The 22,426-nt window shown below is 39.7% G+C and overlaps 1 protein-coding gene across 1 annotated transcript; it reads right to left on the bottom strand.

The window, feature by feature from the left end:
* Positions 1-6,846: 6,846 nt before the first annotated feature.
* LOC143621845 (phosphoethanolamine N-methyltransferase 2-like) lies at positions 6,847-12,554 on the bottom strand. The gene is made up of 11 exons (XM_077093146.1): positions 12,433-12,554; positions 11,108-11,245; positions 10,887-11,024; positions 9,937-10,080; positions 9,709-9,819; positions 8,954-9,098; positions 8,052-8,332; positions 7,776-7,937; positions 7,612-7,665; positions 7,071-7,145; positions 6,847-6,984 (listed from the first exon to the last, which is right to left on the bottom strand). The coding sequence occupies exons 1-11, from the start codon at positions 12,481-12,483 to the stop codon at positions 6,886-6,888; spliced, it is 1,398 nt and encodes a 465-aa protein (XP_076949261.1). The 5' UTR covers positions 12,484-12,554; the 3' UTR covers positions 6,847-6,885.
* Positions 12,555-22,426: the final 9,872 nt, after the last annotated feature.

The raw sequence follows: 22,426 nt of genomic DNA, 5'->3' as shown, positions 1-22,426 counted from the left end.
TTTTCTTTATTATAAAATTGTTTCTTAATTATAAATAATATCTTTTTTTAAATAAAATAGAATATTAATTTTTAGTATATCCTATTTTATAGAATTTTCATATCAAATATTTGATGAGATTAATTTTCAATATAATGAGATGTTATAACCCGTTTAAGAGCTATCTGAGTTTAGTGAGACCTTTGCCCGTGAGGGTCAAATGCGTTTCATTTACAAATAAAGCAATCTGATGGTTTGAGAGAATGGTTATTTTACCTTTTTCCTTTTTCAATATTTATTTTTTGGATTTTAATTTTCTTTATTGTAAGAAAGTTAATAATATACTTAGGGTTTGATGATTAAAGGGTTTCATAAATAAATGATATATTATAACCCATGTAAAAGCTATCTAAATTTGGTGACCCATGACCCGCGTATGTTTTTTTACTATAAAATTGTTTATTAATTATAAATAATATATTTTCTTTTTAAATTGGATATTAAATTTTAGTATATCCCTATTTTCAAGGATTTTCATATCAAATAATTGGTAAGATTAATTTTAATTTAATGAGATGTTATAACCTGTTTAAGAGTTATCTGGTTTTGGTAAGACCCATACCCATGAATTTGGGTTAAATTATTGAGAGACCTCCATTTAAAAATCAAGCAATCTGGTGGCTTTCATAAAAAGGGGGAGCGACCACATCGCGACACATAGAATTTTAGGGGTTTCGTTTATATATAAATTATTACCCTTTTAACACTTTTTAAATTTTTATGCTCACTTTTTAAAAGTTTTATTTTTATTTTTTTATTTGTATAATGTTTTGTTTTTATTTATTTTTTGTTTCTCTCTTCTTATGTTTATTACCATTAATCATAATAATATATATTATTCTCGTTTTTGATGAATTATTATATTTATAAAACAATGTATAAATGAGTGTGTGTGCCTGGTACTAATATTGATACTATTAAAAACACAAAAAAATTAATAGTATTTACAATGATAATAATAAAAATAATTAATAATAACAAAATAGTTTTTAGTTTGATATATTTAATGAAAACTATTAAGTGAAACAAAATGTTAGAGAGACTAATATGTATGTAAATAATGTTAAGGGAAGAATATAATTGATTTAATAAGTTTAATGAGGGTGTACATTTAGTAAAAGTCGTATGGAGGGGGTACGTTTAGCATACCCATATGATATTTTAATAAAGTATTGTATATTTTCTAGGACGTTTTATAAATAACATATTATAAAATAGGAACTATGAAGAAGTGATATCGTTTATCAAATTAAAGAAATCATTATTATGTGATTGGGTAAAATCGAAAGTTAGGGGGTGTTTGGGTTTTCTTGCAGTTGCAGCTACGTCATCGACCACTGAATGTCTGAACCCTTCTCTAATTCGCCAACAAATTCATGTCTTATCGTGTATACGTGGTATTAACATGCTTGTGTTCGGGTTTAGGATTCAAGTACACAATAAGGTTTCGTGTCGTGCACATGAATACATGTTTCACGTTCGTGTCTTACTGTGTACACCATACACGATATGCCAGCCCTGCACATAAGCATTGGCATTCCTACAACAAAGGTGTAGGGTTGGCCGACTCCTGTGAAATTTTTTTAATAGTATATATATATGCTAAAATCTCGTTCGACCCATATTAAATTTTAACACCAACGCTCTTCCGACCCTGTAATTTTTTTTTCTTAGGTCCGCACTGCACATCATTATAATAAATTCATATTTGGCTACACACTTCTTTATGAAATCAAGCATCAATTACCACCTAAAACCCAAACTTCACATATGAATTTGCTTTATCATCTTGCAAAAAGGGCATTGGGCTAGTTGAGGGAACGTCGTTTATATTTTTGAAAATAACCAGGTTTAAGAAAACAAAAAGTTTTATACCAAACTAATTTGTTATTGTTTCACTTAACCTAAACTTTAGGTTCGATATTCGTGTAGCCCCGGCCCGCCTCGCACGGGCTTGGGCGGTTGAAGACTTGAGTGGGCCAGCCACCTACTCAATTTGAGTGACCCGTTCTATTTTATTTTTTGCAACTTGTTAAGAAAGAAACAAAACCTACTGATACTATTGTTGCCTGTGAATATAGGTTGCATATAGCAACCGAACCACGTTAAACGCTTTCATTATATTATTATATTATATATTGATTATAGTTGAATCACCCTACTGCCACCATTATTTGATATATTGCAAGTGTGAATCAAAAGTCAGCCGCCACACACTTTGCAATTGTGATTATCGATCCAAAGAAGCAACCACCGACCTATTTTGTGATCAGTCGATCACATAGTTCAAGCCCATCAAAATTGCAACATCAAAGGCAGTTCGGATCAGTAGTTCGAGAGGAAGCCAGGAGCATCGATTCAGGTTCTGTTTATTTTGGTTTTTGTTGTTACTTCCAGTTTACTATTTGTTTTAGAAATCGATTAGTAATACCATCAAGTTCTTAAGGCCCGAGCTGTAATATTGTATTGAATTCTGTAGCGCAAACCAACTCCTTTTGGGTCGATCGTGTACACGTAATACCTACCACTAAATTTTATTAGTTATATAAAATAAATAATATCTTTAAATATTTTTACTTCAAAATTTTTTATACTTCTTACATAGTCATAAAATTTTCCAAACCATCATATAACATTATTCAGTAATAACCATAATTTCCTTGATAATTTTCTAAAGTAACGATGTCGTTAAGCTTTGAATCCAATCCAAGCGTGTTTGGATTTCTACTCGCCCGTGGGTAAAGGCGAAGGGTGTGAATCTTGGATATTATCTTCCGATCCTTACACACTTGTTTGAACGATATATAACACCAAAATAGAAGTGGAAGTTACACAAGTACGTGATGTAAGGGCTATATAAGAGTTACCAACCTGAGTTGCTTTTGAAGTTGAATCATCGCAAGTTATCATGACAAATCTTGAATTTTGGGTTTTAGACATTACTCGAAAAAACTATTTATGATCGGTATTGGATGCTCAAATTCACTTGAATGTATTAAAGAAGAAAATAAATTGACTAGTCAAGATAAGACAAAGGCCATGATTTTCTTACTCTATCATATCCATGAGGCTTTGAAACCGAATACCTCACTTTCAAGGATCCATTTATCATTTGGACCGAATTGAAAGAAAGGTATGAATGCTAGACAATGGTAATACCACCAAGAGCTCGCTACGAGGGGATTCACTTAAGACTGCAAGATTTTAAGTCTATAAGCGAGTATAACTCGATAATGATTGGTATCAACAATAACGTCACAGTTCATAATATGTTGTGAGAATATTACTGATTTAGATGTGTTAGAAAAACATTCTCCACATTTTATGCATCAAATATGCTTCTGCGGTAGCACCAATATTGTGAAAGGGGTTTCACTAAATATTGTGACCCAATATCATGTTTACTTGTAGATGAACAGAATGAGCTCTAAATGAAAAATCACGAGATTCGTCCGGTTGGTACAATCCCATTCTCATAAGCGAATGTGGCAGCATATAATGGCCAAGTAGAAGTCGCAGACGTGGTTATGGTTTCCAATTTGGTTATGGGCGTGGATTTAACCAGGGAAATTGCCATGGTGTTCAGCTTAAGTACAAAAAAAGTAGCGTGATATAAGAAGAAATATAAGGATCAAATGGGTAAAAATACAAAGCAAACTACACTGAACGCATGATATTGGTGTCTAAGTAACCATTGGGTCATATTTGTTGTATGCCTAAACACTTGGTGGACCTTTACCAACAGTCCATCAAAGGAAAAGAAATAGAGACAAATTTCATGTATGTGGATGAACATGTTGATATCCCCGTTGGTTATGAAAACTATAATGATACAACTCATATCGATGTTGGTGACTTTCTCACTTATACAACTAATCTAGATTAGCATGATTTGCTTACCATCCAACTAATTTGGATAAAGGTGATATCTTGACTAAGCATCCAACTGGATTTTTTAGCCTAGATAATCCAAATTAGTTGGATCATCATCATCATCATCATCATCATCATCATCATCATCATCATCATCATCATCATCATCGTACTCAGTATATCCCACCAATAGCAAAGCTATGGTAGGGTCTGAGGAGGGTAAGATGTAGGCAGTCTTACCTCTACCCCATAGGGATAGAGAGGCTGCTTCCGGTGAGACCCCCGGCTCGATAGTAGTTTTGCATCAAGCCTTGGACATAAGGCACATAGCACTCAATCATCGGGACACCGGCTGATCGGTGCATGTACCCTTATCTTTCAGCTATCAACGCCACTACATGATGCCTGATTAACCTTCCGTCACTTTTAACGTTATTTTCACGAGATTAGTAAAATAACGTCAAAATTAGTGCAATTTCACTTTTGCCCACCCGAGGGTTCACACATATATGCATCATATGTGCGCACCGCAAGCAGGGCTAAAAATTAGTTGGATCAGGAAGAGAATTATCACAATCCAAATTGGCTATGTTATCAAAAAAAAAAAAAAAATCATCTAACATCCATATGAGTTTGTCTCATTATGGTTTTTATGACCACTAGGAGAAAAATATTTCCATCCTCATATGTGAAATTTGTCTCATTTCCTTTTCCTTTATCTTTGATGAATTGTTGGTAAAGATCCACCAACTGTTTGGGCATACGACCATGTATGAGCCCAAAGGTTACTTCTGCGCTGATAACATGCATTTGGTGTACTTTCGTTTTTATTTTTTCTCTTTTCAACCTTATATTTCTTCTCATTATCATGCAACTTCTAGATCTGCAGGGATGACAAAAGAATGGTGTTGTAAAAAATGACCTTGTGTAAGAAACCTATCTTAGCGCCTAGTGATTATGTCAGCCAAAGCGTCAGCCAATGGAAAACTGCTAAAAGAAAGCCAAGCTTGCTTGTGCTTGGGTTGTTTCACAATGGACAGATCGACGAGCACCTCACACTGTCATTCCAACGCAGCTTTAATGCAAAGAAGCACTTCCTGAGCATCTTTAACTAGTTTGAAACCTGATATCCTCCTCTCCCGCTTGAAAGTTAAATAAGGTGGCCCAAATCCTTGCATTCCATTCTTGGTAGAGGTTCCTTCCATCTAATCCCCTGTGTTTCTAAACTGAACACCATGATAATTTCCACGGTTATATCCACGTCCACAACCACGACCACGTAGGTAACCACGACCACGTCCGCGACTTCCACTTTGGCTATTATATGTTTCCACATTCGCTTCTGGGAATGTGGTTGTACTAGTAGACGAGTCTCATGATTTCTCATCAGGAACTCATTGTTTTGCTTGACAATAAGTAAACATGATATTAGGTCACGATATTTGGTGAAACGCATTTCACTATATTGCTTTTGTAAGAGCACATTTGATGCAAGAAATGTGGAGAATGTTTTTTTTCCCGCATCTCCTTATTAGTAATCTTTTCACCACATATAATCAATTTTGATGTGATTCTAAACATTTGCGAGTTATACTCAATTATAGACTTAAAGTCTTGCAATCTCAAGTGAATTCATTAATAATGAACCCTTGATAATATTGATTACCATTTTCAGGTGGCCATACCTTTTTTTCAGTTCGGTCTATAGGACAAGTGGATCCTTGATTGTGAGATATTTAAGCCTTATGAGTATGATGGCTTAAAAAATCACGGTATTTGCCTAATCTTGAGTAGTTGATTTATTTCGTTCTTTAATTGTAGCACCCAAATTATTAGCATTCAAGATAGTTTCAGCATCCAATTATATGAATTAATAGGTGTAACTTGATAAACAACTAAAGTATATAAAAAAATCTTAGTAGGCATTTAAAAATTAAGATTGGCTGTGTGGCAAATATGTGAATTATTCACACTCAGCTTTTTTAAACTGTTTTCTCTTATAAAAAATAAGTAAATTATAATAGCAAGAATATAAGATTGGCTGTGTGGCAAATATGTGAATCATCAAATTGGTTAATGAGAAGTTAGGCAAAAGTTTGGTTCTCTCTAATCTTTCTTTTACCTATCACTATAATATGAAAGGTGATATGAACTAACCTACGATCAAATAAACCTTCATATTTATCACTATAATATGAGAAGACATGTGGGAGAGAAATATAAGTTTATGTTATCAATTGGTGTCCAATACATCGAGAGAAATATAAGTTTATGTTATCAATTGGTGTCCAATACATCGAAATACCAAGGGGGTATATACACGGGAGAACAACTTAATATACAAGCTAATCTATATTAGTCGTCCATAAACAAAATAATAAATATATTAATATCTATAGTTGTAACATATTTAATTAAGTTATGAATCCAAGCGTGTTTGGCTTTCTATTTTCGCCCGTGGGTAAAGGACCTATACATAAGTGTTAGAACTCAAAGTCCTTGTAAACCAAGGTGAAAGAACCTAACAATAAATATATATGTATGCAACAGCCAACAAATGCACCCACAACCACATCAAAGTATCCAAATTGCTATGGTCTAAAAGACCTATGCGTAAGTACAAACGAGCCAAGCCTGAGCTTGAGCTCAACTTAAATCGTTAGCAGCATTCTTAAGATCACATCCACGGGTGAAAAAAACACACGTCATCAATGAAACATGATCATCATGCATAAGAGTGCACAAACTAAAGAATCAAATTAAAAACCAAATGCAAGTCCCATTTGAAAGCACACACATTGCATTAAAATTCAACAACCGACCATAGTGGTTCTACAAATACATGATGAGTACTTAACTTACAACCCACAATAACGCTGAGCCTCAGCATCAGTCTCTTATTTCAAACCATTGTTCATGACTTAAAAAACACTAGATATATAAAATACCCTTAAATAATAGTAATGCATTCAATCACTTCTTCTTAGCGAAAAACAAGCCCCATCTTTGCTCCCCGGAACCAGTCCTCACCAGCTTGGCCTTCCAACCGCCAACAATATCATTGTAGTCTTCCTGTGGATATTATCATGTTCAATGTAAAATGTTATTTGTTAAAGAACAATTGTAACTATCTAAAAACAGTGTGTAAATGCACTCACTTCAGAGAAGTCAAGGATGAATTCTTCCTTTTCTTTCTCAACCCGTTCCAGTTCCCTCTTGAGGACTTCCTTGAACTGCAAGTAACGATTGCAATAGTTATAAATTGTTAAAATGTGATAACAATAAAATTATAGGCTGTTTCTTTATGCAGAATACTCAAAAATTAAAATTTTGTAACAAAATAATACAAAAGTATCTAAAACAATTACGCTTAAATTATAAAAGTTGATGTCAAAATGTCTTTTACATTTTTATTTTAATTGTTTTGGCATAAGACACTCAACCAATTTAAGATACAATATCAAACACATTTTAAAAAAAATTAAACAGGCAACCCATGAACCGACCAGGTCAACTGACCCCAACCTGTTTAGCTAAACATTTTCCTGGGTTTGACCCGAATCCATTTACAGTTTTTTCAACAGGTTAATACATCTTGACTCGGTTGACCTGAAACACTTGTTCCATAAGATTACTAATATTATTTCATAACATTTTAATCTGTAGAATAAAACAATTAAGGAGGCTTTATAAAAGAACCTGTTCGGTTCGATCCTCTGCTATCACCTCTCCAAAGTCAGCATCTCTAAGCATCTAAAAAACAAAACTAAAATAATCAATACAAACAGTACTAACCTATAAAGTATAAACTAACAAAAAAGTTGTCTTTTTTTTAATTTTTGTTCATCAACTTTTTTATTTACCTGTCCATAAGTTTCGATATCATGAAGATCATATCCTCTTTGCTTAATGTATTCTGCAAACTCTTCAGACGGTTTTCCAGGTTTTCGACAGTAATCACTAATAAGAACTTTGCCACCAGGCTTCAACCACTTATAAAAAGTTCTGAACAATGCGGGTTTATCCTAAAAACATAATAACAAAATTTAGAAAATTATGGTTATTATGCGATTTAAACTATCCAAAAAATCAATTATAATGTAACACAACCAAAAAAATGACATTTTGTGAAATCTTACTTGAATATGGAGGATGGTGTCACGGCTGTAGATGACATCAAACGAGTTGTCGGGATATGATTTCTTGGTACAGTCAGCAACCTCGAATTCAACAGAACATTTGAGCCCGATTGCACGCTCAAGTGCAAAAGAGATCATATTAACAGAAAGATCAATGCCAACAACATCAACATCAAAGTTTTCAGCCATGTAGAAATCGCCTCCCCCGATTCCACATCCAACATCCAGAACTTTCTGGCCCGGTTTCAGATCCAGCATTGCAACAAATTCTTTTGTGGTATCTGTTCATAATACAATGTTTATTCAGATGTATATTTATAAAAACAAACTAACAAAATGCTTCTTGCTCACTGTAATTATCTTGTATTATAGGTGGAAAAAGGATGGGTTGGGTAATGGGTCAAACGGGCTGGGTTGACCCGCAAAGACTTGTTTCTCCATTCTTTTTAATTTAGTAAATAACTAACAGGTTAAGTATAAATTGCTATTATTTTTTTAAATATAAAGAAATTTAAGAGTGTAAAAACATGAGTATAATTTGGGAGACTTTAAGAAGTCCAACCCGTTTGACCCGTCTCTTTTTAGTTAATCTTTTAATTTTACGTACTTGACTCGAATTGACCCACATATTTATTCGTGTAAAAAATAACAAGCCTAACCAGCACATACTTACAATCTTGTAACCCGAACATGGCCCGGCCCGTTTAACGCATTTATCTAAATGGGTTGACGTGTAATAATCAGGCTGTAAACATGTTAATCAGGTTGATGGGTTATAAAAGACGGGTTGAGCGGGCTAGTGAGTAAATTAGTAATAAGGTCAAAGGTGTCTCAAACCACAGTTATTCATTTAAAATAAAGATAAACAAACTAAAGGTAGAACAAAGGTAAATTATATATACCTATTCCTCCTGTGCTCACAAACCCGGGGCCAAATATGCGTTCATAGCGCAGTATACCGTTGCTTTTGTACTGAACATTATCCAAGAATTGCTGGAAGTCCCGATCAGTCTCGGAATTCACCACCTTTTGCCATATCCAGCAGATCTGCAAAATTGACCCGTAACGCGTTTACTTATGAATTGCTTTATTTGGGTTATTTTTAATCTCAAACGGGTTGAAAATCTCCCAAAATGCAATTATAATTCATACATCTCATAGATTGTTTCATCCAAATATTTAGATTAGTATTGTACTATTGTCAGTGTTTCTGTAATCATACCCAATGAGTTATTTATTAATCTTTTTATTAACATGTACAAAATGTGTATTTGGGTCAACTCAGTCCGAACCCACGTGTACTAAAATAGACATGTTTCGAGCTGTAACCCGCTTTGAACCGTTTGCTTTTTTACTTATGAATTGGTCAATTTGGTTACTTATAATCTCAAACGGGCCAGTTTAAAATATAACTAAAAAGTGACTAGATCAAACTAGCTAAAAGGGTCAAACGTGTTGAAAGTCTCCCAAAGTCAAATTTTAATTCATACATTTATTATATCATTCCATCCAAAGATTTAGATTAGCATTGTGTGTTTCAGTAATCATATTTAATACATTAGGTATTTATTAATATTCTCATAAAGCAGACAAAAGTGTATTCGGGTTAACATAACCTGACCCGTCCATCCTGCCAAGAATATAGTAAATAAAGTACCTGATTTTGATTTTTCTTGTTGCGTACATAAGCTCCAATGCATTTTGAGCCCGTTAGAGAAAGTTCGTAAGAGTTACCAGATGCATCGGTAGTGTGACACTCCTTAAAAACCTTAACATTCAAGTGATAATGATATGATCAAAATAAATGTACAATAGTCAAATATCATTTATTCATTTTAGATACTTTGACAAATAGTCAAACAATGCAAAGTCAATATTGATATACCTTAGTGTAGAATCTAGGTTCGCGGTAGTGTGTCGGGTTTTGCTTTCGTTTATGGTCACCAGATTGGTGAAAGCAGGACTCTCTGAAGAATATGTATCCTCCCACTTTGACCCATTTCAAAAATCTTTCAGCAACATATTCAACCTGTAATCCAAATATTAGCCCTTTGGTTTGAAAAAATGCAACAAAAAAAGTCAAATTGACTTCACATAAATACATGCAAGAATAAATTACAGTTTTCGTACTTTATTGCGAGGTAACTTGCGGATCGTGTCCTTTAACTTCAATAAGTACAATAAAAGTCCCTAAAGTTTATATTTTCACACTTTTCGTTTCCACTAACTGGTCTAACTTTTACTTTTAATGATTGTATATGAGGTAACTTGCAGCTGTGCCTTTTATATTCAATAAGTACTTAAAAACGGTCCATAAAGTTTTTCGTCCATTCCACTTTCGTCGTATGTTATCACACTAACCGGTATTAACTTTTTCTGTTAGTTATTTTAAAATTTTGCTCTTTCAACTAAAGATCAAAATATGTGACTTCCACAATTCTTTAACTTCAATAGGTACAAAAAGCGACCAAGAAGTTCATATGTTGTCACACTTTCCGTCCTTTCTACTAACTGGCGTTAACTTTTTCTGTTAGTTTCTACAATGACTATTTTGACCTGACAACTAAAGAACAAAGTATGTAATTTCCACAACCCTTTATTTCTATTTTCTTTTCTTTTATTTCCTTTTATTCTCTTTATCACTTTTATTTTACATTTTTTTTAATTTATTAATATTAATTAATTAATCATCCTTGATTATTTATATATAAAATCTCCACCAATACCCTACTAACCAGTGGAGTCAAACGTCTACAACTGTGTCAGCCCTTGAAGGTTTATAATGAATTAAAACTCGTTTATGAAAGATTTAGAAAAAAAGGGCTCAATAATCACCTCTTTATCAGAAAGATACATCAACAACCAGTTAGAGAAAATCAAATCCATTGATTCAGCTGGAAAGTTGAGATCCAGTGATGTAACATCAGCACACATAAATTCAACATTTTTATGATGCCCATTGATGCTCTCATTCTGCAAGAATAACAAATCATAAATGACACAAAAACAAAAACCATCATAAATGCTACATTCTTTTCCATGTTTAAAGATCATACCTTTTTAACCACACTTTCAATGAAATCAAGAGCTATGACTTTCCCTGCTTTCTTCACCAGCTCACCCGTAAAGCGACCGATACCCGCCCCTAATTCAAGGACAGTTTTCCCTTCATAGGATGGAAGTAGTGACAGTACCTAAAAAACAATAAAATAAATAAAAATTTGCCAGACACCAGCATATGTTAATATGATTATCATAACTTCAAGCAACATAAACAAATCCAAACATCAACTTCTACTATCCTTTTTTTACAATTGTTAACCTGTTATATAATTTTATACAGAATCTTGTAAATATATGATCACTTCCAAAAAAATTAATACATCCAAACATTGATTTTGATTTATTACTATTGCTGATATGGACTTAAAACAGAGCAACAAAAAAGGTCAAATCATGGAATAATAAATTTACATATAAAAGAGAATATATATATATATATATATATATATATATATATATATAAAGTAAAAACAGAAGATCTAAACACCATCTTATGAAATATATAAAAATAGAAGATCTATTCATATGATTATTATAACTTCAAGCAGCATAAACATATCCAAACATCATTTTCTACTATTCTTTTAATACAATACTTAATCTGTTATATGATTTAAATACTCAGTATCCTGTAAGCATCGACTTTGATCGCTTACTATAGACGATACAGACTCGAAACCGTGTTTTAAAAGAGGTCAAATCATTGAACAACAGAAATAGCAAAAAGAATCAAACAACATGAAAACTTATAAATATAGATGATCCATTAGTGACTAAAGATTCTTTGAAAATATAACCAATCAGACACAACCAGATCATAATTTTCATAATTAATAATAAACAAAAAAATTAAGAAAAAAAAAAACAGAAACAGCAAAAGAAAGAAACAACATGAAATATATAGAAATAGAAGATCTATTCATATGATTATTATAACTTCAAGCAACATAAACATATCCAAACACCATCTTCCACTATCTCTTTACCACAACACTTAATCTGTTAAATGATGTTAACTATTCCAAAAAACACATCCAAGCATCGATTTTGATCGATAACTATACACGGTATAAACTGTGTTATAAAAGTGGTCAAATCATAAAACAATAAAAATAGTAAAAAGAATCAAACAACATGAAAGCTTATAAATATAGATGATTTATTAGTGACTCCAAGATTCTTTGAAACTATTATAACCAATCAGATACATCCAGATCATAAATCTTCATAATTGATTAAAAGAAAAACCCAAAAGACAGAAACTTTAAAAGATCTAATGAACCAATCAATAATAATAATAATAAATGAATAAAGATACCTCAGGCCTTTCTTCTTTATCAAGATGAGAAGCATTAGAATCAAGCATCATAGCTTCAACAGTGAGGCCAACAGAGTGTTCCACCCAGTAATTCTTCTGAATCTCACGCTCTTCTTCTCCGACTGCAATAAGAATTCATCATATCATTACATAAACAACAACAAGAATATTCAAAATAATCTAATCGCCACCACCATTATTCAAATTAACGATAGCAGCAGCCATTGCAGAGATTTGGATCGGATTTGAGGAAATGGAAATGGGTATGATGAATAAATAGTAATATGTAGTAACAATAATACTAATAATAATAGGGAGGGAAAATCGGAGATGATTATGAGCCTTCGACTGCGACGCGAGCTCGTGAAAAGGATCGTGATCTGCTGTTAAATGATCGTCCTTTCTGTTGCATAGAAATGGGATCAATGCAATGCAATGCAATGCAATGCAATGCAATGCAATGAGATTAGATTAGTGGTAGTGATTGTACTTGTGGGATTTGCTTCATGGGATGTATGGCTATTTATGCCCATAACTCAACTCTCATATATTATTATTGAAGAAACGTGGATCTACTCACTGGTAGCAGATCTACTTTCCTCGGGTATGATTAAACTGTTTCACCGATGGTTCCTTTGAATCCGTGTTCTTCCACCTACAAAATGAACAGCGCCGTTACTTACCCCTCAGAAAGGGACAGAGGGGTCCTCTTTGGGGTAACCCTCCGGCGTGAGAATCAGTATCTTTGTGGAGAAGATAATAAAGTGTGAGTCAGTGAAATCTCAAGAGTATTGCTGAATCGCTGAATACTCTTGATTGTGTGACTGTGTGTTTTTCTGTAACTGACTGTGAGTGAATATAATTCAATATGATTGAATGTGATATCACTGCTTGTAACTGCCAATGATTGAGTGTGAATGAATGTGTCATCAAAGTGGAGTTGATGCTGTATTTATAGTGCTAGGGTTTCCACTGGCTGGGCTCAGCCTCGTTGGCCTCCTCCAATCGCACTGCGCCACGTGTCCTCTGGGACACCTGGCGCTTTCTCGTTGGTTGAAATCATGTGGTAGCACATGTGTCATGCTGAGTTGTCGACCTTTCATTTGGCAGCTGTCAACATCAGCATATTCTTACTCCTTAAAAAGATGCCTTCTAGAAGAGTGTCTGACGTGCACAATCAAGGTTGCCCTGATCCTGATTTGGATAAGGACGAGGTTGATTATGTGCACGTGTGATATGCGCCCATCCTGAGGATGCGCGAAGTCTTCTTTTTATTCTCACGCGCAGATATTTCATGCGCAGGTGTGATATGCACGAGCGTGTGATATGCGCCGCGCGCTGGTGCGCCACGCGCATATGTGACACGCGAGCATATGTGATGTGCAAGAGCATGCGATATGCGCCGCGCGCATATGTTATGCGCGAGCATATGATGCCTGAGCATGTTTTGTATGCGCGATGCGCCTGGGTTTTGGCTTTGTGCCTTCATAATGTCTTTATCTTGTGGGTTGACCCGCCTTGCTTGGTGTTGAGGCGGGTACATACCTCTTCAAGCCCCCCCAGTCTAATGTGTGTCTTATCTTGCGCGAGCGTGGTAAGATAGATATTAGACTCACTGAATTGTCCTTTTATAGGGGGTTTTGTCGTTTTCTTTGTTGTTTCCATCGTCGCGCGAAGTTCTATCCATTTGGTTGAAAACGAAAGGTCCAAACACGTGGTTGGTTGGTGATGACGTGCGCCGTAAACGTGTCAGACGTTTCGTGTGCTCGAGGTGCTACAGTTGCCTTTCACGTCCCCTCACACGGCTGTCTTGAACACGTGTCGCACTCGCATTGGTTAGTACCTGCGAGTGGGGGCGCGTCTCTGTTCCGTGGCAGGTCGGTTACATCTTTTTGTCCCCTCACACAGCTGTTAGGGACACGTGTCGCGCCGTCGTTGGGTTGCCCCTGCGAGTGGGGGCGCGTGAAACCCGATCAGCTGCCACATTTCTCTCTCCTGGGCCTATAAAAGCAGGCCCTTAGGAAATTTTTATCTTCATCTTCATTGTTGCTAAAATTCAAATTTCTGCTTTCACATTCTGATTTGAGTGTTTACATCGATTCGAATCCTCGATTATCGGCTATTACAGTTGTATGTCTGATAGTTCATACTCGTCTAGCCCTTCAATCACCTCCGTTGCCTCTCGAAGACGCCGTGTGAAATCTGTGGTGATGTCGACATTGAAGCAAAAGGGGAAGGGGAAGAAAGTTGTTGAGACCACATCGGAGGAAGTAGGGAGGACCAAGGCCACCAGAAGGTGGAATGAAATCCCCTGCAAATTGAAGCAGGCAGATCTCGACAACCTGATCACCTCTCAGGGCTTTCCCACCCTGTTTGGCTGCATGTTGCCTAGGTCCGGGCAAACGGCGGCGGACCCGCCTGCCGGCTATATATCCCTATATAGCCACTTTTTCTCCCACTGCAACCTTCGTCTCCCGATGACAAGGTTTGTGGGTGCACTGTTGAAGTTCTATGGGATTCACATATCCCAAGTCCATCCGTTTGGACTCGTGCGCGTGACTCACTTTGAGTTCATGTGCAAATCCCAGCGCGAGGAACCCACTCCTCGGCGCTTTCAATATTTTTATAAGGCCAAGATCCAAGACAATTGGATCTCTTTTATTCCTCGCAGTCAGAAAGTGAAGTGCTCCACTGTTTCATTCAAGAGCCTTCATGACTGGTCTGAGAGGTTTTTTTACATTAAGGCCGGTGTGATCCCCATCCGTATGACCATGCGCTCTATTACTTCTGCGCCTGCGGATGAGGGTGTCCTCAAGAACCCAACTGGCGCATGGGTTAAGAAACTGACCGCCGAACCATCCCCCGCGAAGAAAATTTGCGAGGAGGCGCTGGTTGGGGTCGGCATGAGCAGGCTCTGGGCCGACAGCGCGCTTGAGCCCGTTATCCAAGTCGACGGGTTGTGTAAGTTTATTTCATTGCTTTATTTATTTTTCCTGCGCGAACATAATTCTTTTGCTGATATCATTTAACTTGGCTTTGCGCAGTCACCAAGGATTACATCCTTGCCGCTTATGATGAACATGTGGAGGGCGGCTCCGTCGAACTTGGCGCTGGGGAGGTTGGTTTCCCGGATCGCTTCGATGACCTGTTCATCCCAGTAGATCTGGATTTTGACTTTGACGGTGACGCGCCTGGTAAGTCTTCGCACTGCTGCTCATTCCTTTAGAATACCCAAGTTTATTAACATTTCTGTCGCTTGCTTTTGTAGATGCGCTTGAAAACTACGAGCTAGAGCTCGCGGAAGAGGAGGAGGAGGAAGAGGAGGCGCCTTTACTAAAGCGCAAAGCTAAGGGGAAATCTGGCGCAGGGGCCAGTAAGAAACAGAAGAAAGAGGACACCCCTGTCGCTCATCCCCATGCTCAAACGAAGGGACCTAAGGAAACCCAGGTGTTTACCACAAAGGTTTCTTTAGCTTCTCTGCCTGTGAGAGTGGGCAGACCTCCTGTCCACTTGAGGTATGGTGGCGTCGCCTCCTCCTTTCGCGCGGCTGAAGAGAGAAGCAGTGCCGCGCCTGCAACAGGTATACTTTATTTATCTTCATCTGCCTGAATTGTTATTAAACCTTTGCTCCTTTAAATGTTTGCAGAGGCAGCGACGGTAACAGATCAGCCGCAGGCGCCACAAGGTGCCACGGCTGCGCCGGGGACTCCATCGAAGTCCCCTGTTCTACCCTCTGAAAAGGGTAGAATGGATTTTATGGCGATGTTCGATGCGCGAACAGAATTGCGCCAAGGTAAGTTTTGCACATATGTCTTTTAAATTTTTCCCTTTGGAGTCAGTCATAAACAATTTTTCCTTGTTTATTTGTTGATAGGAGTTGTAGCTGGCGCAACAGTTGCTGGTGATACTCCCGGCGGCACTTCCGGCGCCGCTGGTTCTGGTCCTGCTCCTGCTAGTGCTGAATCTCCCCTTATTGGGATTACCAAGGAGCAGGAAACCGTATTGCGCGCCGAACTGGCGGCGTCGAGACCTCCCTCGCCTCCTCCTGCACGCAGCCCTCCCCGCGAGGCTGGTTTGGAGCCTTCCAGGTCGCAGGAGAAGAGGCCTGTTGAAGAAGACGAGGAGGACGGGGGGGTTCAAGTTGAAGACTCCTTGGGAGACCGCGCCAGCCCTGCGATGCCGCAAGTGTTCGCAGCGCAGACCTCTGGTGGGGCTGGCGCTGACTTTCCTGCTTCATCCCCGCAGGTATGTATTGATTTGTTGGTCCGCTGCGCGTACCTCCATATAAGTATGTTTTATGACTTAGAACTTTTCTTGTGTTTTGCAGGAAGGTGTCCCCGTTTACCGCCCGAGATGGAATATTAATGAAGAGAGTTCCTTTCAATCCATGGGCGTATGCGAGGACTTCTGGGCTCATGCCGTGCCTCCTACTGAAAGGAGGTATCAGGAGGAGCGCACCCGCGCGGACTTGCTGAACGACCATGTTTTCGCTGGGTCGGCTTTCTTCGCTGCTTCCCAAGAGCTTCGACGTGATTATGTTAAAGTACGCGACGCTCTTGTGGAAGCCCAGCGAGAGGCTAAGGTGGCCGCCTGGAACCTGTCTGATGCTCGCGCGCGTGCTGAGAAACTCCAGGCGGAGCTCAGTGAAAACAGAGCAAGTGCCAACACCGCATACATCAAGCGCGGGCATGAGCTCCAAGCTGCGCGGGAGAAGCAGCAGTTGGCGGAGGCCGAAGTTGCCAAGTACGCGCGCAGAGTGCGTGTCTTGGAACAGCAGGCCGAGGCGCGTGACCAAGCTATCGTCCAGAGTATCACTGAGAAATCATCACTGGAGAGCGAGGTTGCGCGCCTGAAAAGGGATTTGGCGGCCGCGCAGGCCGATAGAGATGAGGCCTTAGCGACGGCGGCGTCTAGCCAGGAAGCACTTGGTGCTGCGCAGGCGGAGAAAGAAAAAATTTTGGCGGCAGCAGCGTCTGATAAGGAGGAACTAAAAAAGACTAAGGAAACTGTTGAGTTATTAAACTCTCAGGTTCCTGCCCTCGAGACGTCTGTTGCTGGCCTCGCGCAGGATCGCCAATGGCTGGTGTCACAGGGCATGGCTCGCTGCGCTTTGGCGATGAAATATTCCGCCGAGTTTCAAGCCCTTGTGATGGACTGCAATGCCGCCGCGCGTTTGGTTGGCCGAGCTGAAGGGTTTACGGATGGGTATGAATATGGCATGTTGAGGAAGAACCCATCCGAGTACCCTTACAAGAGCGATGCGGCCTGCGCGGACATGGCCGCGGTGGGGGAAAAGTATATGAATACTCCCATCCCCATCCTTATGCAGGTACCTTGATCATAATGAGTTTTTCTTGACTAACTTTTCTAAGTGTTTTGTACTCATTACTTTTCTAATGATTTACAGATAGCTGCGCTTGCTGACCAGCCCGACCTCGGCGCGCTAAAGAAGTTGCTTGATGATTGCGAGAGGGCTGGTGGCGATGATGGTGGCGCGGGGGATGTTGCCCCTGCCAGCGGCTCTGGTGGGGCGAAAGAATCTGCTCGTGACACCGTTGTGATCGAAGACTCCAATGAGGAGGAAGAACTTGACTATGGTCAGTTCGGGGATGAGGAGCAGACCGCGCCAGATGCTGCGGGAGATGATGAGGATGATGAAGCGGCTGACGTCGACGTGGAGACTTGAGAAGCCCTTCATCAAATTTTGTATATTTATTTTTTATACTTGTAATTTGTAACTCATCATACTTGTAAATTTCGATCCAATGGAATGAAACTTGTTCTCTCGTTTTCATATCTTGCGCATTTCCATTCATCTCTTCATGTTTGGTTTTATAGATATAAGATATGCTTGCACGTTAAAATAAGAACAAGGTTGTATGGAAATTATTCACTTAACCTCTGTTCTATTTTGTTTGTGGTTCTCGCAGTATCTTGTTCATGCTGACATGCGCGCTAACTTGTCGTTATTTTCCTTTTCGCGCGTCGTTGTCGCGCGGGCTGGAAGTATGAGTTTAGCCATTACATGTCAGCTTGTGTTACTCAGATATCCACTATGATTCCGCGCGCGGCCTCGACCTGAGACCTTAACATGATATGGCATGTACTTTGCCTTAGTTATGTTTAAGGATTCTTATGATCAGGCTGCGCGGGATGTAAGATGGATGTTTGTGAGTGTTTTGAGCTAAGGCTCTTTGTTTTGGGCTAAGGCCCTGACGTTTTTAGAGTTAAGACTCATTAACGTGTTTGAGCTAAGGCTCGTAATTTTGGGCTAAGGCCCTGACGTTTTAGAGTTAAGACTCGTTAACGCGTTTGAGCTAAGGCTCGCGCATGTATGTTTTACTTCACTTTATTTTGTTTTGAAGTCAATATAGTGTTGTCATATTGTTCCAATTTAATAAAGGAAGTGTGAAACATGTATGCAAAGGTAATAGAACAAATATTGAAAGATAGCGCGAATCATCATTCATGATGGCTTAAAAGCCTTCATTACAAATTTGAACTTTTACATGAAGCATTTTCTAAGTTGTGCCGCGTTCCACGAGCGCGGTATCTTTTTTCCATTCAAATCTTTTAAAGCGTACGCGCCTTTCCCCAAATCTTCTGAAATTTGATAAGGTCCCTCCCAATTGGGGGACATTTTTCCTGGGGGTATTGCGCGACTAGCTTCATTGTTTCGAAGGACAAAATCATTTTTCTTGAAGTGGCATTCTTTAACGCGCTGATTATAATATTTTTCCAGCTTTTTCTTGTATCTGGCTTCATTAATGATAGCCGCTTCTCTGCGCCCTTCAAGCAAGTTAAGGTCCAATCTTCTTTCGCGCTCGTTATCAGTTTTGCTCATCATGAGTACCCTATGGGATGGGCATCCAATTTCTGCTGGGATCATAGCCTCTGTCCCATAGGTTAGGCTGAACGGGGATTCGCCATTGCTAGTTTTGCTTAATGTCCTGTGCGCCCACAGGACATTAGGTAACTCTTCGACCCAAGAATGGGATTCTCCCTCCAACCTTTTCTTCAGCCCATTTAGCAAACTTTGATTCGCGCGCTCCACTTGACCATTCCCCTGAGGGTGGTAGACGGATGTGAAGATTTGGTTGATGTGCAATTCTCTGAGCCAGCTTGATATCTTCCTGTCAGTGAATTGTTTGCCATTGTCGCTCACAATTTCCATGGGAAGGCCAAAACGGCAAATGATGTGGCTCCAGATAAATTGCTTCATCGCCTCAGCTGTGATTTTTGCTAGTGGCTTGGCCTCAACCCATTTTGTGAAATAGTCTATCGCCACTACCAAAAATTTCACTCGCCCTTGCGCTTGCGGCAGGGGCCCTACAATATCAATGGCCCATTTGTGGAAAGGCCATGCGGAAGTGACTGGAATCAAGTTGTTCTTTGGACGCATGGTGTTTGGCGCGTAGCTCTGACATGCCTTGCATTTTTGGATTTCTTTTAGCGCATCCAAGTACATGCCTGGCCAATAGTAGCCTGAGCTCATCGCCTTGGCAACCACCATGCGCGGGCCAGCGTGAATTCCACAGATTCCTTCATGAATCTCCCTAATCACATAGGTTGCTTCTTCAGCATCCAGGCACTTCATGAGCGGTCCAAGATAAGAGCGCCGATATAATGTACCATCAAGTAATTCATAGTTCTGTGCCTTGTGTCTTATCTTTCTCGCCTGTGCGCGATCGTCCGGTAACTTCCCCTCCATCAGGAATTCTGTTATTGGAGTTATCCAGGATGAAGGGGTTGTATGAATTACAAGGACCGATTGCGTTTGCACTGACGGGCTGCTCATTACCTCCACCCTGACATCCTTGCCAAAGTGATCAAAATTAGTTGATGCCATTTTACTCAACGCGTCAGCGGACTTGTTTTCGCTGCGCGAGATGTGTATTATTCTGAAGAAGTCAAACTGCTCAACGAGCTTTTTTGCCTGCTCTAGATACAGAGGCATTGTGTTCTCCTTGGCGTCATATAGGCCGTTGACCTGAGCAGCTACCAAGTAAGAATCAACATGCGCCTCTAGTCTTTTAACCCCAAACTTGCGCGCGATGCGCAGACCAGCCAGCAGGGCTTCATACTCAGCCTCATTGTTGGTACTCTTGAAGTCCAACCTGATAGCATAAGTATATTCACGATTATCAGGGTCCATCAGTTTGAGGCCTGCGCCGGACCCTTCGCTGTTGGAGGCTCCATCAGTGAATAGCCTCCAAACATCTTCTTCATCATTTGCTCGCGGAGGATCTACCTCGCGCTGAGCTTCTTCAATCTTTCCGTCTGGGATTTCCGTGATGAAATCCGCCAAAACTTGACCCTTTATCGCTGGACGGGGCTTATAAGTGATCGTGTGTTCACCTAATTCCAGCGCCCACTTTGTCAGCCTTCCGGAGAGCGCGGGGCGTCGCAAAACTTGCTGGATGTTGTAACCAGTCAGAACTTCAATAGGATGACCATTGAAGTATCTATGGAGCTTGCGCGACGCGTGTGTTAGTGACAAAACTAACTTTTCCATTATGGAATAGCGCGTCTCAGGGTCTGTGAGCACCCGACTCACATAGTATATCGGCGTTTGTATCCCCTTGCGATCCACCAATAATACTGCGCCAATCGCGCGGTCTCCAGCTGACAGGTACAATGTAAGGGTCTCGCCAGGAAGTGGAGCTGTGAGCGCTGGCAATTTAATGAGACATTCTTTTATCTCAGTGAAAGCTTGCTCAGCCTCAGGCGTCCACTTGAATTGGCTCTTCTTCAAACAGTTCCTCAAGGTGTTAACGAATGGAGTAGATTTGCTGGCGTGGTTCGCTAGGAACCTGTTGATTGACACCAATCTACCATTTAGCTTCTGAACCTCTTTCATGGTGGATGGTGAAGGCATGTCAAGGATGGCTTCCACCTTTTCAGGGTTCACCTTGAAACCATCCTTAGTGACCATTACACCAAGAAATTTCCCCTCCTCTGCGCCGAAAGTACATTTGCTCGGGTTGAGCTTCATGTTAACCTCCGTTAGGCGCTGAAGGGTTTCCTCGATGTCTTTGAGCATTTGTCTCTCCTCCCTGCTCTTGATCACCAAATCATCGACGTAGACTTCTAGATTTCTTCCGATTTGTTCACTGAAAACCGAATCCATAAGTCTCTGATAGGTTGCGCCCGCATTTTTTAAACCAAAGGGCATTTTTGTGTAACAAAAAACACCCTTGTCGGTTCTGAAGGCCGTCTTGTCTTCATCCTGTGGTGCCATTTGAATCTGGTGATAGCCTTTATAGGCATCCAGGAAACATTTGAGCTTGAATGGCGCCACGGAGTCCACCTTTGCGTCGATGTTTGGGAGGGGATAACAATCTTTCGGACATGCTTTGTTGAGGTCCTTGAAGTCAATACACATTCTCCATGACCCGTTGCTTTTCTTTACCATCACAGGATTGGCTACCCATGTCTGGTATCGAATTGGGCGGATGATGTTTGCGCGCAACAGGTCCTCCACTTGCTCATTCATGGCCTTCGCCTTTTCATCCCCCATGATTCTCTTTTTCTGTGCAATTGGCTCCACCGACTTAAACGTGTTAAGAGAATGTTGCGCCAAGTCACGCGGGACCCCCGTCATATCGGAGTGTTGCCACGCGAAAACCGACGTGTATTTTGTAAGCAACTTTTTCATTCTCAATCTCGTTTCGTCTGAAATGGTAGCGCCAATTGTGACCGTTTGCTCTGGGAATTTTGGGTTTAAAATCCACTTCTCTGGCGCATTGTCAGCCATTGTCAGTTTCATTCTCCCTTCCCGCGGCGTGCTTGTCACTGCGCACAAATGATCGCGGTAAACAAATGCTACGCCTGTTGGTGTAGGGATCCCCAATGCGCCGTGCGCTGGCGACGGTACAGCATTAAATTGGGCAATCGTTCCCCTACCCAGGATCATATTGTGGCATGACGTGGTGGGCAAGACCAAGAAGTTGACAACTTCGGCTCGCTTGTGCTCATCATCCCCCATAGTTAG

The sequence above is a fragment of the Bidens hawaiensis genome, unplaced genomic scaffold (assembly GCF_021521415.1).
Source record: "Bidens hawaiensis isolate Kalapana, Puna unplaced genomic scaffold, B.hawaiensis_p1.1 tig00002977_1, whole genome shotgun sequence".
Lineage (NCBI taxonomy): Eukaryota > Viridiplantae > Streptophyta > Magnoliopsida > Asterales > Asteraceae > Bidens > Bidens hawaiensis.
This window is presented reverse-complemented; position numbering and strand designations above follow the sequence as displayed.